The sequence below is a fragment of the Cryptomeria japonica genome, chromosome 1, assembly GCF_030272615.1.
Source record: "Cryptomeria japonica chromosome 1, Sugi_1.0, whole genome shotgun sequence".
Lineage (NCBI taxonomy): Eukaryota > Viridiplantae > Streptophyta > Pinopsida > Cupressales > Cupressaceae > Cryptomeria > Cryptomeria japonica.
Window position 1 is genome coordinate 638,765,610 of NC_081405.1, and position 19,201 is coordinate 638,784,810.

General features: G+C 34.2%; 1 protein-coding gene across 7 annotated transcripts in view; it reads left to right on the forward strand.

Moving 5' to 3' along the window:
• The first annotated feature begins 4,172 nt into the window (after positions 1 to 4,172).
• Positions 4,173 to 19,201, forward strand: part of LOC131042480 (transcriptional corepressor LEUNIG) — a 52,040-nt gene continuing 37,011 nt past the window's right edge. Inside the window, exons 1-9 of one of the 7 annotated variants that reach the window (XM_057975782.2) lie at positions 4,206 to 4,411; positions 5,537 to 5,598; positions 5,799 to 5,846; positions 7,468 to 7,565; positions 10,635 to 10,744; positions 10,906 to 11,181; positions 12,994 to 13,079; positions 13,244 to 13,331; positions 13,493 to 13,565. In XM_057975782.2, the coding sequence (XP_057831765.2) occupies positions 5,815 to 5,846; positions 7,468 to 7,565; positions 10,635 to 10,744; positions 10,906 to 11,181; positions 12,994 to 13,079; positions 13,244 to 13,331; positions 13,493 to 13,565 (763 nt within the window). In that variant the 5' untranslated portion in view covers positions 4,206 to 4,411; positions 5,537 to 5,598; positions 5,799 to 5,814. Of the gene's footprint in view, positions 4,412 to 4,437; positions 4,546 to 5,536; positions 5,599 to 5,798; positions 5,847 to 6,716; positions 6,736 to 7,467; positions 7,566 to 10,634; positions 10,745 to 10,905; positions 11,182 to 12,993; positions 13,080 to 13,243; positions 13,332 to 13,492; positions 13,566 to 19,201 lie in introns of those variants that run through there. The other 6 variants (XM_057975781.2, XM_057975784.2, XM_057975780.2 and 3 more) reach the window with 6 other exon arrangements.

The window sequence follows — 19,201 nt, forward strand, 5'->3', positions numbered from 1 at the left end:
AACATAAAGTTGAAACAAATAAATAACAATCATACATGATTCACTCCATAACACATATATTTTGGTTATGCAGAAACTCTTGGTTAGAGAGAAAAACTGCGATGGGGATGGCAGCCACAACTTCACTACTGCAATAATAAAGAGTGCTCGGTTAGAGCTACATGTTCAATTATTTCTGATAGCTTACCTTGTTAGGAGTATCAAGATCGTTAGATCTACCTTGCTAAAGGATTTTACAACACTTATTCTAAATGCTGCACCTGGTTAAAGGCTTTACAATTTATAGACTTTGTTAGAGTCTTTTACCCTGTTAAAGGTTTCTCTTACAACTTTAAAATATTACAATAAAATCTTTACAAATATCAACAACTTTACATCTGGAATGTTATAGTAGATTCTATGTGCTCAAAATGAGATTACCTTGCTTATAGCATACCTCGGTAACCCATAAAGTAACTCGGTAAACCCTTCTGTTTACTCTGTTCTTTGACTGTTCTCTGAAATCCTTCTCGGTGACCTCTGTGTCTCTGACAGTCTCAATACTCAGTGCTTTCCCATGATTTTGCTTTTCACATATGTCTGTCTTCACACTCATACACATATACCTCTATCATGTCTTTCTGATCCTAATCCATGCTGTATAAATAGATCTCTTATGTCGGTGATCTGGTTCATTGCTTCGATCTTACAAACATGATTTATCGAATGAATAACCATACAAAATATTTCATTGGTTAGATGACCTCAAAATCATACACAATCCTTAAGTGCAATTTCCAATGTGATAACGGTTCTTTTGCTCCTCGATCTTGTAACACATTTCCACACAAGTGTCTAGGTTCAATGAATCTGGTAAAACGTTTCACTTGGTGTATATCAACTCGGTGTATCATTATTGCTGCTCGGTAGACATACAGTGTTACTCGGTAGACAGCTCGGTGTATACTAGGCTCTGTGACTACTTTCTTCTATAACCGACTGCTCTGTGCATATCGACTGAATGTTTCGGTAGTAGTAACCGACTAGAGTATATAGAATGACTTTGGATATAAAACTAATGGCAACTATAATAAGTAGTAACAATTTCTAATGTGTTTTCTCGCAAGGGACTTATATTGGTCTAATATTGATGCTCGTGTATTTGTAATCGATATTCAATTAAAAAAATAAAATTAATATGAACTAATTTTAAGTAAAATAGAACCAGCCTAATATATTTTCAAGACTACGAGTATAACTCAATCAAAGATGAAATAATCCTGAACTAAAAACTAATAACTTACACTTTCAATCACAAAATACTCATTATATTAAAGAAAAAACATCCAGGCCTCATAAATAATCAACAAATTAAAATCAATATAATCTTGTTACACTTTATGTATTTATTTAAAGGGATTTATATCAATCCTACTACTAGTATAATGATTGTTAATAGTAAAGTGATATATGTGCAACGCTTTGACAATTTTAATCTATGAAGTCTTAAAATTAAATATATGATTGTTTAGTCAATGTAATGATATCATACATTCACAATTTTATTAGAAAGAGATATTTTTAAAAACGAGGCGTTTGCATTTATATTCTCTAACTTAAACAATTGACATCAAAATAAGATATATTTTTTAACACATTGCATATATTTTAGAATTTTAGAATAAGATGAGGTTGTCCTAAATAATTATTTATATTTGAAAGGTAATTAGAAAATAAAAAATACGGTATATTCCTAGAGTTTTTATTATACATCTAACTTCATTCTTAACTAAAGTGATATACAATCTCATTTTTAGTGAAAACTACACAACTAACATATTCAATGACACGACAAAACACTTTATAATTCTTGTAATGTTGTGGAACGTTAACATATTCCCAATCGATATTTTAAATATTGAAAATGAGGTATAACTTGTCTTCTATGTCATAGTAATCCATCACTTGGTCATAATTAAAAAATGTTTTATAATTGAAATATTTCAATATAAAATCAAGACAAATAACATCTTAAAATAAATATCAGAACATTAATACTTATTAAAATGAGAGAAATTAGTAATTATGTGACACATGTTCAAACACATTCCTTTTAGATATGATTCATTATCTCATCCATGATAAAATAGCTATCACTCAAATATTTGAACACCACACTATGACAACCCATAACTTAAGGAACATGCCACTAATCTTATGAAGTACTAAAATTGAGATATATCCACAACATTGCAACAAAGTTTGACTCCACCCCTAGTGAAGAGAGAGAGAAACCATCACCATCTTATTTTAATAAATGAAATATTGATTTTAATAGAGCCCAAAAGGCTAAAACACTCTAATGATAGTCACCACAAAGTCAAAGTTGAAATTTGATACAACATTTCAATGAATAAAGTGTAAACTTAGTGTTAAACTTGTAATATTACATATTTTATTTTGGAGAATGAAAATTCTATTATTTATTTTGATAAGAAATTTTCCTAGTTTTGCAAGTCTCACCTCTTCAAAGAAAACTAAAATGAAATCAACTCTGAAATATTGACATATCACTACAGACAAAGAAGACTATATGACAAACATAGTTCAATCACGACCTTCCCTAAAATACAAAATACCCACACTTTCTTTTTCTACTTGAATTTTATATGTTATCTAATCATACATATCAAAATTAAATTCTCATGAACTAATCTTAAGTAAAATAGAAACCCACTAGCTCAAATAGTTGGTAAGGTCGTGCTAAGGTTTTGTGCTTGTTCCATGTAGGTCCAAGGTTCAACTCTTGCTAGCCATGTTTAACAAACACAATTCAATCACGACCTTCCCTAATATACAAAATACAAACACTTTCTTTTTCTTCTTAATTTTTTTTATCTTATCTAATTATAAATTTCAAAACTAAATCATCATGAACTAATTTTAAGTAAAACAAAAACCCACTCGCTCAAATAGTCGGCAAGGTTGTGCTAAGGCTTTGGGCTTGTCCCATGTAGGTCCAAGGTTCAACTCTTGTTGCTCATGTTTGACAAATGCAATTCAATCATGACTTTCCCTAAAATACAAAATACACACACTTTCTTTTTCTACTTAAATTTTATATGTTATCTAATCACATGTTATGTGGATTCAAAGTTGGTTCAACTCTCGCTAGCCATGTACTAATTGCGAGATATCCCAAGATTAAAAAACTAAAAATAAAACCACCACTCTAATATATTATCAAGACTACAACCAAATCAAACATGGAATAATCCCTAATTAGAAAATGATATCTCTTTTCAAATAATATTTCATTAATCAACATTCAATCAAAACAACATTTGCACTCTCTTTCCAAACAATATTTCATTAATCAACATTCAATCAAAACATTTATTTCAGTGTACAAAATGTCCCACTAAAATTTCATTAATCAACTTTTAAACTATAACAACATAAGACTTTTGTTCTTGGAGACAAAACCCAATATACAAAAAAAATTATAATTAGGAAGACTTTTCTTACTAGCCCTGCCAAAGCCAATCATTACAATGGACTAAAGCCAAAGCACAATCCACAATCCCAAAGTCCACATTGGTAGTGCATATGAGAAAATATCATTCATGTGCAAATCAACTTTATATATAAAACGATACAAATGCACAAAACGAAACAAAATAAAAATTTGTTTCCCACGTCACTATACAACTCTAAGTACCAAATAAAACCAAATTCCCCCACCACAATAATCTCTTCCTGAGCAAAACACCCAAATCAAAATTTAAAATTATTATTTTTGGGCAAAGTAATTTAAAATCTATTCTTTTGGGGTTTTCTTGACCCCAAAGTCATCATCATATTTTAATATTACTTTAAAAAAAAAATCTGTAACAAACCTTGCCAAAGACAAACCTAGCGCATATCTTGGGGTCATTACGTGGCCACGTGGAAGGCCATCGCGTTTGCCACGTCACTCGGGGCCCACACGCTCTGGTGGACCCCATTACGACCAGGACTTGTTCAAAGTTGGCCGAGCCTGAGCTTCGGCACCCCATCTCAGGCTTGGTGACTAAACCTACAGATCGAGCATCTTATTGGTTGCTAGGGCAATCGCCGCCGTCCGTTGGCTACCGAAGCCGTGGTAGTTCTCGGCTCGGATACCGAGCCTACAGACCTGGCGCGAACCTAAAATTAAAATTAATATAATCTTTGTTGCACTTTATGTATCTATTTAAAGGGATTTGTCTGCGGCAGCGGTAGCGGCGGTGTTTTTTAAACCTGTTTGCCGACGTTTAAAGGGAGGTTGCGGTAAAATTAGGAGGTAAAAAAAAGATTTATTCCAGTTCGGATCGTTACGCTTCTCAGATGTTTTATGTTTGAGGTGTATTGACAATTGGCGGCTGTGTTATGTAATTGCAATTACTGGAAGGTAACTTTTCCGGCGAATTTGAGCTTTGCGAAGTGGAATTTGGAGGATTTTTGTAACTTTTTGATGCTTTTGATGGGTTCAGTAGCTTGTACAGATGAATTTGAAGGATTTCGAGCTTTTTTTCAGTGAATTTGGTGTGTTTTATAGCTTATCTTGATGAATTTGAAGAATTTTAGTTGTTTTGCTTGATTTGGAAAATTTTGAGCTCGGTTTGGAAGAGTTTAGAGCGTTTTGAGCTTTGTTGGGATGAATTTGAAGGTTTTTGGGTTTATATTTGATGAATTTGAATGCTTAGTAGTTTTGATTGGAAAGATTTGAAGGATTCTGAGGTTTATTTGGTGAATGTTGAGGTGTTTGAGTCTTGCTAGTTGACTTTTGAGGTCTTTTGAGACTGCTGCTGATAGTCCTGAAGATTTTTGAAGCTCTGTTTTGATGAATTTGGAGACTTGAAAAGTTTGCTTGGTGAGTTCCGAGGTTTTTGAGCTTTGTCTGGATGGATATGGAGGATTTTGAGGTCTTTTGTTCTGGAATGTCGACGTTTTTGAGCTTTTTTAAGACGAATATAGGAGGGTTTCGAGATTAGTTTGGATATTTGGGTGTATTTGAAGTGTATTTGGATGAATGTGGACTTTGTGGCGATTTGTTTGGTGATTTTGAGGCTGTTTGATAATCATGTTGATGGTTTTGGAGGTTTTTAAGCCTTGTTTCGAAGAATTCAGAGAGTTTTGAAGTTTTTTTGGTGAATGTTGAGGATTTTGCTCCATTTGCAAGAATCTGGAGTTTTTTGTGGTTTATTTTGTGATTGATTAGGTTTATAAGCTATACTTATATCATTTTGAAGCTTCTGGAGTATCATTTTGATGATTTTTTTTTGTTTAAGTATGGAGGTTGAGCTTTATTATATGATGATTTCAAAGCTTTTGAGTAATTTCGGACGAATTGAGATATTTTTGAGTCTCCTATATATCAACTTAGAGGGTTTCTTACGAATGTTTGGTTGGCTTCGAAGTCTTTTTTGGATTTTTTAACAGGTCTTGAAGCTTCAGCTTGTTGAATTAGTAGGTTTCCGAGTTTGGCTTTGACTAATTGGTAGGTTTCTAAACTTTGTTATTGATGAATTTGCAGGGTTTTAAGCACTGTTTGGACAAATTTGGAGGCTTTTCAGTTTTCTTTTGATGATTTTGGAGGTTTTAGAGCATGTTTTGATGATTTTTGAGGTCTTAGATTTTGTTGAATTTGGAGATTGTTTAGGCATTTCCGAGCCTGGATGATTGGGAAAACTAAATGTCTGGCTACAGTTTGGCTTGTTTAGTTCGATTTGTTGCTATGTCGGGTTTGCTCGCTATTTTAAGTTATATGAGGAGTTTCCTTTTTTGTTTGGTTGCAGTTTTCACTGAAGAAGAATGGGGCAAGCTAAGTGGGAAGCTGACAAAATGTAATTGAGTTTTCCGCCACTTAATACTTTGTGTTGCAAGCGGTTGAGGTTTAACATCTTGATTTCGAAAAATATTAATATTTATTGCTCTTATTGAAAATCGGTAGCGCTTCATTTTGAAGATTATAGACACTTACTCTATGTTGAAACATAGCCGAGATAATTGATTAGCATGTAGAGATATTGTTAAATACTAGATTAATGCTTACAACTTCTGCGAATGGCCACTGCTTGCAATTACTGCTACTCTACTTAAAAAATAGAAACATGGAGAGCCACAGATTAAAATACTGTGGTATTGCGTAAATATGATGGGTTTTTGGTTAATTGTAAGAAATATTGAGTCCGCAGATATCATCAATATTGGGATTTATTGAGAGTTTCTGGAAGTTGCTGAGGTTTATTGGCTGTCTACTTAGATGTATTGATTACATTGCGCTTTTATACTTCCGTGCGAGTTTTGGTTGTATCAGTTAGGTTAATTAAATTAGTGTACTCTGCGTGACCCAAGAGAGCCATAAGGGATTTTCTCTCCTAGATTTGGCAAGGTTTGTCAGTATCATGGTTGTAAGACTCTCCGAGCTAGTCTTAATAATAGAATTCTTCATTCTGAGTAATTACCTATCGAGAATGGATTGTGTTTCCAACTCTCGTTGAGTTCAGATGACTGTGGATTTTGACAAGGCTCGAGAATTATATTCAGTTCTCTATAGAAATTGAAAACAATGCTCTTGTTTGAAATAGTCCAGTCTTTTGCTTGGTTTTGGCTACATTTGTTTTTGCTGAATCCAATTTTTATAGTTTATTGACATTGCCAGAATCGAATTCTCATAACCAACGGGCAATACTCTTGAAGTACAACGAGCCTTCCTTGCGAGAAAACAGAATAGTAAGGATCTCATTTCCACTCGAAAGACTTTATTTGGAGAGTAGATTCTTTTGTCAAGTTTGAGTTGGCCATATATCATTAGACCTGAGAAGTTGGTATCTATTTGCTAAGGCCATTAACAGTAACGTCACAAGAATTTTCACAAAAAACCAAGACTTCTACATGCTTTTCTTAAAGCAGCTGGCTCTCTCTTTGCAGAAATATATCTTCCAAATTTCCCTAAATGTTGTGTTCCTTCAAATTTGTTCCTTCTTAACTTACAAATAGTACTTAACAAGCTCATGAATGAAAATATTTGAACAGGACTAGCCTGTTATAAATATTGTTATGTACATTGATGACAAGATCGTACTCTATAAATTGTAGTGAAATGTAAATGTCCAGGGGTTTGTTTTTTTATTTTGAAAGATTTAAGGAATAGTTTAAAATTCTTTGTTCTAACTTCCAATATGATTGATTGTAGGCATCATAAGAGATGATGCCTAAAGTTGAGGGAGGTTTTATATATGGGAAATCACTTTGGTTTCATTTATTAATACACATCTATGATAAGAGTAGAGAAAGTCGAGTCAAGTGTGGCATCATCCTTGTGAAAAGTAGAGTATTGGTGTCAATTATTATTTTTTGTTGTTGTTGGAATTGAAACATATATGCATGTATAACAGATGAGAGCTTATTGAGACATTAGTTTCAGGTTAATGTTCTGATTTCTAGTTTCCTTTTTGTTCTTAGGCTGGATGTGTACATTCATGACTATCTTGTCAAAAGAGGCCTCAGCATGTCGGCCAAAACTTTCATGTCAGAGGGGAAAGTTTGTACAGAGCCAGTTGGTAAGAAATTCCTGATCCAACAGCTAGCTCTCAATTACTATATTATGTATTGCACTTCCATATGCGCCTTGATCATGTTTCATGCATATTGTTTCAAGTCAACAAAGACAGAATACCCTCATTCATTTCAGCTGTGGTGAATATATTTTATGTTAGTTCCTTTTTCTGTATTTATATTTAATATACTTGGTTCCAATAAAAAATAACCTTCTTTTTTATAGGGAAGGTAATTTAAGTTTCTTGTATGACCACCATTAATAATGTGCGTCTATGACATATTTGCCAGTTTACTTGGGGATTTATCTTATAATATTAAAGGTAAAATTTGTATTTATTTCAATTTTCTGGATGATATATTTATTCTATTCTCTGTGCTTGTATTTGAATTGCAAGGTAAATTATTCAGAAATTAAAGGTTTAAATATGTATGATTTGGCTTTAGAATGACTTCATCTTGTGACATATTTGCCAGTTTACTTGGGGATTTATCTTATAATATTAAAGGTAAAATTTGTATTTATTTCAATTTTCTGGATGATATATTTATTCTATTCTCTGTGCTTGTATTTGAATTGCAAGGTAAATTATTCAGAAATTAAAGGTTTAAATATGTATGATTTGGCTTTAGAATGACTTCATCTTGTGACATATTTGCCAGTTTACTTGGGGATTTATCTTATAATATTAAAGGTAAAATTTGTATTTATTTCAATTTTCTGGATGATATATTTATTCTATTCTCTGTGCTTGTATTTGAATTGCAAGGTAAATTATTCAGAAATTAAAGGTTTAAATATGTATGATTTGGCTTTAGAATGACTTCATCTTGTGATGTTTCTGAGATCTTGGAATCCGGGTTGAAAAGCACACAGAAAATAGTGAGGGTGGGGGGGGGAGGGGTGAATCATTATTTTAACCTTTTAAAAACATGCAACCACATGGAATATACTGCCTAAAGAAATCATGAACACAAGAACGCAAAGTTGCACGTGGAAAACCCTTTCGGCTAAAAAACCACTTCAGATCAATATTGTTCAATTACAAAACGAGCATCAACTCAGAAATACATAAGTGAGCACCAACTCACTGAGACCACCAACCCTCCTCGAAGCACCCACTACATAGTAACATACAGCTGAAGCACCAATTTCAGTTAGAGCACCAACTCAACACCAAAATTTGATTGCGAAGCAGTATATAAAGATAGCAGCATTAACTCTTTGAAAACCTCCACAAATCTTTAATCTAGCATTTTCAATCCCCTACCATCTTCTCTGCAAATTCTGATCCGAAATGTGCATCAACTCTCCGAAATACACAAAGAAAGACCAAGACCCAACACCAATTTCAACTAAAGGCAGATAAGCTATATAAAAATCAAACCAATAGCCAGTGCTATATAGAACCTAGTGTAGACTGCTCTAGAAAGAGTAAATTCCAGGTTTGAGAAATTCAAACTTACTGAAATTCCTTTCAATATCAAAATGTATGTATGCTGCCCAGTCCACTCCAATACACTTCACACACTCTAAATAATCAACACGTCCCACCTGTAACATGCACCAGCACAATCGATCATTCATATTTAAAAACATTTCCATATGCCTCTAAAAACCCCTGAGATAGTTGGTACAAATCTCCTGAAAGAGGACAACTAGAACTTAAAAAATCAGTTCTCTTTCATATATTCCTAGTGAATACTCTATATCCAGCGCCCAGCCATGAGGAACGCTCCCCCCCCCCAAAAAAAAATACCAAGTCAGACCCTTTAACTGAAATATGAGAAAAAAACTTCAATTTCCAGCCACGTGGATATTTCTATTAAACACCATTTTCTGAGTGCATGAATCGCTGAAGGAGTGGACTATATTAGGATTTTTGAATCTGTTACGGCAAAACCATTAAAAAAAACGATTCCCCTTTGTTTAAAAATAGGGCGTTACAAAGAATCTGAGCCACTGCACTAAATAGAATGGGTGAGTTAATGAAATTGTTTCCAAATAGAAAACGCTAGGCATTTATTAGTAAGAGGAATATATATGTGATAGAGCCATAATTATATTTGCCTTTGAAAAACTGAAGCCACCACAATTAAATAATATTCAACCCCTTTGAATGGTAACATGGCAAATAATTTCACTAAGCAAACAAGTAGACAAGCAACCAGCTGAGGTAGACAGGCAGCCAAGTGAAGCAGACACATAAGCAGCTTAAGTAGACATCGACACAGCTCAAGCAACCAAGCAAGCAGCTGAACAAACCAACCAAGCACCTCAACCATCCAAGCACGCAGCTCAAGCGGGTAAGTAGGGAGCTCAAGCACTCAACCAGGTAGCTCAACTGAGACTACAATCCAAAACATTTTTTTGAGGCTCAACAATTGACATTAATGGCAAAATCTGCAACACGGGTCATAAACATTTTTTTAATAATAATTCTATAGATACTGTATATATTTGATATTTTCTTTGAAAAATAGGTGCCTCTTTTTTGGTATATTGCTATATTATGTATAAGCACAGTATGTTTTACAATCGTGGAATTGCATTGCTGTTATAACTTAAAACTATATGCAGTCCTTTTTGCTTGATTATGATATTACTGCACTGTTTGCTTTGCATACTCTTCTTTATCTATTTCATGGGAAACAATTGCATGCTTTTCTATTGGCGCATAAATATTCTTCGTTGTTTGAGATTTATTCATGCTAGTTGTACTGGTTTTGAGATATATAACTCTTATTGGCTTTGGATATTATTTTCCGTATTTTTTCACTGTATATATCTAAGTTTCCAATTAAAATGTGCTCTGCCTTCCTCTTAAAAGTTTATTGATTGCCAGTGGATGTGAGTCGGAGCAAGATTGAGCATTTTCACAGGATAATGAACTTGGACCATGCCATGGAAGCTCATTTATGGCTGCATCATGCTCCTCTTTTCCTTGTTTTAATAGTTTTTAATTTGCATGTTATCATCTGGTTTGGCTTCCATGTTATGTAGTTCAGTATTTTTGTGTTCTATTAAATTACAATTATAAGCTCTATTTACAAGTCAGTGAATTGGATAGCAGCAATTGATGCGCCTGGAGGCTTTTTGTTTGAGTGGTGGTCCGTGTTTTGGGATATTTTTATCTCACGAACAAATGAGAAACATTCTGAGAAGGCAGCTTCATATATAGAGGTGAAGGTTTCTCACTTTTGTCTATGTTTACATTGCAGGACTGACACTAAAAAGAGACTGTTAATTTGATAAATTGCTCAAATTCAATGTGAATTTTACCAAATCTGTTTTGAATTGCAATTGGAGTTGTCTGCATGTGCATTTTTGTGGCGATTTTACAGATACAACAAGCAAAAGCTAGGGAGCTTCAGATACAGCATGAGAAACAGGAAAGGCAATGGCAACAGCAACAACAACAAAACCCACAGCAAGAGCAGCAAATTTTTGCTCAGCTAAGGAGGAACATGACCCATCCTTCTATTAATGGTGCTGCTAACTCGATCAATCCTGAAAACCGGATGGGACAATCGACAGTTAATGCTATGACAACCAAAATTTATGAACAGTGCTTGAAACAGTCACACCAAAGGGACGGGTTTGAGGAGTCTGCTTTGAAGGTTATTGAAAGCTGATCTCTTTCTGTCTGTATGTTTTTGGATTTAGAGATAGATACCTTTTGAGCATTTTTATAAGCAAGATCAATGATCCTAACAATGGAGGTGCATTATTTAGTCTGTAATGCCCCTCCTAGAGTTAACTAAGGATTTGCAGCTGAATTAATACAATCGGTAATAGAGTTAACATAATTTGCAATATATAGTGTTATCCAAAATAGATAGAAATAGCATTGCATACTATACATGTTATAATTCATAAGAACTATAAAAGAAGTATCTAATATGGTAAATTGAATAACACAACCATATAAACCAATCATATTATCACCAAACTCATATATTATATTCTCAATATCTTTTATCATCAAGGGTTTCGAATACTTATCTGAATCTTGAGCACTTGGAATGGTCATTCTCACTCTAAGAAGATTTCAGTGGTCTTGGCCCTTATAATTATGGCACATCTAGGAGGAACCAATTCATATTCAAAACCAACATAGATGCTTCCCAAACATCAATAGAGCGTGCTCTAGAGTAATTACTCAACATGCACAATAGCCCTGGCCAGGACAATCCCGAGTGTACGCTGTACCCTGAGTTGGACACACACTGTGTGCCCCCTTATCCAAGCCCATAGCTCACCAAGCTAACTTCTTCTTCTTCCTTGAGTGATCTCCATGATCCCTTCTCAAGTCTCACATGAATGCTTTATATAACATTTAAGGGGTGGTTTCCAAACCATAACACCCTTTTACAAGAGTTTCTTTTTAGTAATTGTTTAATAAATAATTTTTCCTCTCTCTTTTTAAAAGGTTTATAAGTATTCCTTTTTAATCCCTCTTTTAATCAAAGGATCATAATATCCTTTGTTTTTAAATCTCCCTTTTAATTCTAAAAGTATATTCCGTAACTTTCTCTTGGGGAAAAAGTCGCATAGCACAGTCAAAAGTGTATTATTTTTTGACATACAGAAAAGTGAAAAGTGAAGGGAGCTTGGAGTTCCTGAGTCAAATAGCAACCTAATTCCAGAACATCAAAAGCCTTGCTATCTGCAGTCCTCCCTTTACAGATATCTCTATTTTTCTTCTGGTGTATGGTTTCAGTAATTAGAAATTGGTGTACTTGTTCATGTCTGTGTATAAGTCTGTAATAGGTTAGGTTCAAGCTGCTGTGGTTGAGAACAGGCTGCTTCTGATTTTATTTTCTATGTAAGGTTCCCTGCAAAAATGGCAGAAGCTTTTTTGCTTCTTTTTCCAGATGGAGGAATCATAAAGTATTCGTTGAAAGTGATTCTAATTCTTGCTGTACTTCTCCTAGATGCTTGCCGCAGAGAGGCTGACACTGTGAAGAAAAAACATGTTAGAGTCCAAGGTCAGAATATGATACTGTTTTCAGCTTGTTTGGCTAAATGTAGGCATTGAAAGGCATATTCCCTAGGAAGTTCTACTTTCTTTTACTGTTTTTCTTAGAAGTCTTCTGAGATGGCATGGATATGCACAAGTTTATGACTAAAATGGCCCAAGTTTTGACTAAATCAGAGCCTCTCTGGAATGTAATTTCACAAAAAGAAAAGTGTTGTTACAAAGGGTATCTTATTGTTTTTGACTTTTTTCAAGTCATCATCTTGTCTTCTTTTTGCTGTTGTAGAAACAGTAGACTTGGCAATGGTGCAACTTTGTAAACATCCCTTTATAAATAAATTTTTTGCTTGTTTGCTTATATGAAATTGATGATTTTGTCTTTCAGATATTTAACAGAAAGTACTATAGTAACTTTACAATGACTTGATGTTGGACATGTTTGTGAGAGCAGAGAGTTGGAGAATCTCCAGCACACTTCCTGGATTGCGGCAATGCTGTTCTCAATAAAGCTGCTTCCATTGCAGGGCAACCTTCTGGGTAAGTTTTAGTTATATGTTTGATTTTTGTGTAGGACACTAAATTTGTATTTTGCAGCAGACAGGAACTTGGGACAGAGTCACAAACTTGCTTCATATTTAAAATCTTTCTTTCAGCCCCATGCATATCTTTTTTTTTTCTTAAATTGCTTTGGATTTGGACAGGTCATTGTTTCAGAATACTGCTGCAAATGTTAGTGGACCTGCCCAACAAGGTCAAGTTTGGCGTCAACCAATTCCTGGGAATTCACAGGTTTATCTTTTTGGATGTACATTTGTTTTTTTTGACATAGCTAGTTTGCTAGTATCAACTTATATTGGGGGTGGTATTAAGTGTTCTTGCAATTCTTTTTAGGGTAAAGAATGAATTACTAATTATTTAGAGTGAAATCAATGCTATTTTTTTTGAACCAGGGATCACTTGTTATAGATCCATCCATGTTGGGAGTATCTGGTCCAGTGTTAAAATGCGATCTTCCAAATCATGGTTTGTTTGACCTTATTCCATTGCTCATATTTTACCACTAGTACTGTTTATTGGGAAAAAAAATATATATTAATTATCTCAAGTCAGAGCGGCCCCACAATTTTTTTTTGCATGTCTCTCTCAGGAAAGAGTGTACTTTAGTTGGTGTCTAAGTTCTAACAAAGTTATATCAATGTAAATGGCTATGACAATATTTAAAGATTAAATGTTAAAGAATATTTTGATTGATATGATATGGACCCTATCAAATATGCATATTAAACAATGATTCTAAAATGATTAAAATTATTCTGAAAATAATAGGAACTGAAACAGTAGTGAAAAAACTTTATTATTTCAAACTGTAAATATCTTAGATAGGAATGTTATGTCAAAGCTAATTGCTCTACTTAACACAAATGTTTGGAGCGAGCTTCAAAATCAGATTTTTTGCAACTGATAATTATCCTCAATATACTATGTGGAAATAAATTAAAACCCCTTAGAAATGTGACAATTAACACAACAGTACACAATAATTTGTTTCTCTTATCTATTTAGTGTGATTTCAACTTACAATCAATTCAATATTACCAGATCTTCCTGGAAACAACAGCAGTAAATTTATTATTTGAAAATGCAGCAAATCTACAGCAATGATGCTAATGGAGCCATCTTAGAAATTACCAACCCTAGGAATTGAGGGAGCCGCCTATCACCCAAACAAATAGGTGTTGGAATAGTTGTCATTGATGTCAAAAGTGGGAAGACATAATTGTCATTGATGTAAAAGAGAAGTTAATGCTACAATGATCTAATGAATGGCCACCAGAGTGAAGAAGATACAAAGAGAGAGAAAATCAATTATCAAGACCATATGAAGAAAAAAACAATTAAGATAGTCATTAATATGACTCTCAATTTAGCACAAATTATTTGTGGGTTTTGGCATAAGGACTCTAGTAGTTCCTATATGTTAAGGTTCTATAATGTATATGTGCATGTATCCATGTTTTCATATGAATATTTTAATTTTTCCTATTTTTATGTAGCCGTCCCCTTTGCCGTCCCATAGTCGTCCCCAAAATTGGCAAAAGAAATCATTGTCTCTAAAATGTGTACACCTATCCCCTACCATCCCCATCCTAGAAACTCGGGGTAACATAACTAAAAATTATAAAAACCCACAAATAATTTTTTTCACAAACAAAATTATAAAAACCCACGAATAATTTGTTTCCAACCCTAGATCTTCTAAAAAACCTAGGACGTAAAATTCCAGACAATTTTGTCAAAAATTGTAAAAATAAAACCCTAGCCAGTGTGCGGGCTGAAAGCCGAGGGCGCGAGCTGAAAATAGAGAACAGAACCCATGAACTTTAAAATTGGCGGCTTTGAGTTGCAACACCCACGGAAAATCCACGGAGCCCAATTGTGAAAAACACCATCAAAAACAGAAAGCCACGAATTAAAAAATCCCGTCGGCAGCAGACAAAACAGATTGGAAAAACGCGAGGAAGAAAGTTGTGCATGGGAGAAACCAGTTGCGACTCGAAAAAACCCTCACGCGGCCAAAACAAACTTAGAGCTTAGAAAACCTGTGAAATAAATTTGCGATTTTTAGAGAAAGTAGAACCACGATTTTTCAGATGCCATGATTTAGATCACAAACCCACGAAAATCAGAGAAGAAAAACCACAAAAAAGTTCCAACGCACAGACAGAAAAAACGTGCAGAAAACTAACATGCGAGTTACATAATCCTCATGCGAATTGCAGAACTGGAAAACCCTCCCAAAATCCTGGACCCCCCTAGTGAGGGAGTTAGACTCAGACCAGCTCTGATAACATGTTATGATGGTAATTGCATTAAACCTAATATTTACAACAGAGATGAAAGGCTCTATTTATAACAAATTACAAGACGATATTTCTATATGAAACTATCATGAATTGAAGCCAGAAATAGAAACTAACTAAACTAACTAGGATGACCATTAAAGAAACATTGCATTATTTAATATGGTGCGGTTAATGTAAAGTCCAACGATGCATTAAACAAGAGGTTTCATGAACCATTTCTTCATGGTATAAAAGTGTGATTAGTTTTAGACATGTGGGGCGACTTTATTATGAAGTATTAAAAAGCGATCAGATTACAGGAAGAGACACTTGCAGAGCTAAGAGAATCGAAAACATGATAGGGAGATGTGTAGAAAATGGCAGGTCGACTCTACAGTTTGTTTATTAAGCAGCGATCCAAGAAATAAAAGGCAGTGATTGTATTTGTAAAGGCAGTGCATGAAGTTAAGTTTGACCAATGTTGTAAAAGAGTAGTGATCATGTAATGAAGAAAACAACTTTGGTTATTAAAGAACAATCAACAACTAAAGGAGATACAAATAATCAATAGTGCTCGATATGACCAAGTATTCACTAAAGATAAATCTAGGCTTCATATGTAATCATTTTTCAAGGAATGATGCCGACTGACCAGTCATCATATAAAAATATGTGATTATATCTAAAGCAAACAACTCATGCGATTATCTTTGAGGATGATTTGTGACAAAGAAATGAAGCGATTAGTGTTTAACGAGGTGGTTAGTAATTAAAAAAAATTAAGTGAAATGGTGCGATCTGTTGAAGAATTTGTGGGGTGCGATTTAAAAGATTAAAAGGTGGCCTTTGATATCATAATGACATGTTTGTTAAAAACATACGTTGCTAAAGAATAAATGAAGCACTTTGTCTATTCTCAAAAGATGTGATTATGATTCAAGGGTAGCGACTCATTATGATTAATAGAGCATAATTTGTTAATATCCAAAAGGTGCGATAAAGATGAATAAAGAAAGGGTGCTATAAAGATTAATAAAGAAAGGAAAGCAATTCAATAGAAAGAAGCAATTAAAAGATCTGATTAGTATATGATGAAGAAAGAAAAAGGTTATAAAGTCAAAAAGTGTGATTAATGAAAAGGTGCATTATGTGTCTCTCTACTCATGAAGACATAAAGGTATATATAAAGAGATCTTATGAGGGGTGATTTGTGAGATGTAGTAAATGAAGTGAGAATAGTGTGTAAGAGATAGAAGGGTATATTTGATTCAGATTTACTACTGCAGAGAAGAAATAAAAATGAAAGAACATTTGTGAAGGGTTGCCTCTCTTGGTGAAGAGGCATGTTTGAGTAATATATGAGGTGAATGAGAAGTGTGTTTGTGCCTCAATATAATATTTTGAGCAAATTTGAACAGATTAGTGAAGCATTCATAGCAGATTTATAAAGGAGAAGATATGCAGATTTGGTAGCAAGAATGCATGAAGATTTGTAAGGAAATCTAATCAGATTTGATGAGGAAAATATAAAGAGTTCATAGCAGATTTTGAAGTGAAGATTGAGACTGTTTTGTGACAGATTTATGGTCAAGAAATAGCAGTTTGAAGAAAGAAACTCGAGAAGAATAGGATCATCCATCATCTGTCAAAAGGTGGAAATCTGAATGAGGGTTTGGTGCCTCTAGTGAGTTGAGACCTACAAATTTGTAAAAGAAGTTCTCTATATATAAGGAAGCTATTTTATCGTGGTTTTCTACCATAAGGGTTTCCACTTATATATCTTGTGTTCAACTTGTGATGCATAATAGTTAGATTCAAGTTAATGTTAATATGCAATGAATATGTTAATGAGATCAAGTTAGATGCTTATAATATAAAGTTGAAAAAGTAAAACTCTCTAATCTATTTGAGGGAATGAATTGATAAACAAGCTTCCATCTTTAATCTTTGACTTAGGGTAAATAGTAACTTGAGTAGCCATTTCCTTCCAAAAGACAACTTCAAATTCTTTCCTTTTCTTGACAAAATAATTCTGCTTACAATCCTTTGGCTGACACCACTTTAAGAAATAAAACTTGATTACGTTACACAAAGGGCCTTATAATCTAGTGTGATTACCTTATATAACACTTAAATATTGTACAATCAAAATATTATAAAATCACTCCCTAATTTATTTCCTCTAGCCCATAGAAAATGAAAAATAGGCTTAAGGAACTATTTGGTATCATATGGGAAAAGGGGACATGACAATCCTCCCTCCAAAATTGTTTGTCCTCGAGCAATTCAAAACTGGATGTGGACATGACAATCCTCCCTCCAAAATTGTTTGTCCTCGAGCAATTCAAAACTGGATGCTTCAAAATGTTGGGTCCTTCCCATGTAGCATCTTTCTTTGGCAAGTCCGTCCACTACACCAAATACATTGATAATGGTTCTATTCCAAAGCTTTATTTCTCCAATATTCAAGATAGCTTTTGGTATTAGAATGTGTCTTATTTCATCATCCAAAGGTGGCAATTCTTTCGAAGGTGCAATATGCTGCCCCAATGCTTTTTTGAAGCAAGAAACATGGAAGATATTGTGAATTTTGTTGTTCTTTGGTAGCTCTAGCTTATAAGCTACCTCTCCCACCTTTCTTATGATCTTATATGGGCCATAAAATTTAGGCTTAAACATTTTTGCATGTTTCTTCTTCAATCAAGACTGCCTCTGGGGTTGTAGTTATTGATTAGACCATTTCTCATCTTCAAATAATCTTTCAGTATGTCATGATCTACATAGATCTTTTGTTGATTCTAAACATGTTGAAGATGGCCCTTAAGAAACTTCAATATCTCGACTTTGCTTGATCATACTCGTTGCTCTAAGTACCTTGTTTTCTTTGATTGCAAGATCCATAAAGGTTAAGCATTATATCCTTAGAAAGTCGTAGTAAGTTACATACCTAGGGACTTATGGTGGGAGGTGTTATAACCTTGCCCTCCCAAATGTAACCACTTGATCCAAGTTGGTTGTTGTCAAGAAACATAGGTACCCTCCAATCCTTTTGTTGACAATTTTAGTTTGCCCATTTGTCTGTGGGTGGTAACACATGGTAGGCATGAGTTTTGTTCTTGTCAAACAAAACATTTTTATTAGAAGTCTGTCAAAAACCTACTGCCCTTGTCACTAACAATTCTCTTGAGCAAACAATGTAATTTTAATACTTCCTTGAAAATCAGTTATTTGGGAAGCCTTGAAATTGGAGGATATGGCGTAAAAATGCTCATATTTAGTAAGTTTATCAACTACAACAAAAATGCAATCTTAACTATTACTTTGGTTAACGTAGTGATAAAATACATAGATATACTTTCCCACTTCCACTGAGGGATAGGTAAGGGCTGACGTAGATATGCATGATAGATTTGTTTAGCCTTGTTCTCTTGGCAAGATGGATGTTCCTTAACATACTTGAGGACATCCCTTTTCATTCCTTTCTATGAGTATTCATCAGAAATGCCTGCTGTCTGAATTGGAGATTGCCAAACCATAATCTGTCCTTGCCCAACCTACTGGCTATAAATAGCAGGATTGCTAAAAATAGAAAGTATCTCAAACGGAGTCCTGGAGACCTCAAACGAAAACCATACCTGGAGTGCTCGCTTTGAAGATGGTGAATCAAACTCTGGAGGACCCTCTACCCAACCTCATCAGCCTACGAGGGTCAGTGATAGGCTAATCTACTCAGCTGACAGATGTCAACTACAATCATCCAAAGAAACGGGACTCGGGACTCGAACCCGACTCGGCAAGGCCTACTCGTCTCGAGAC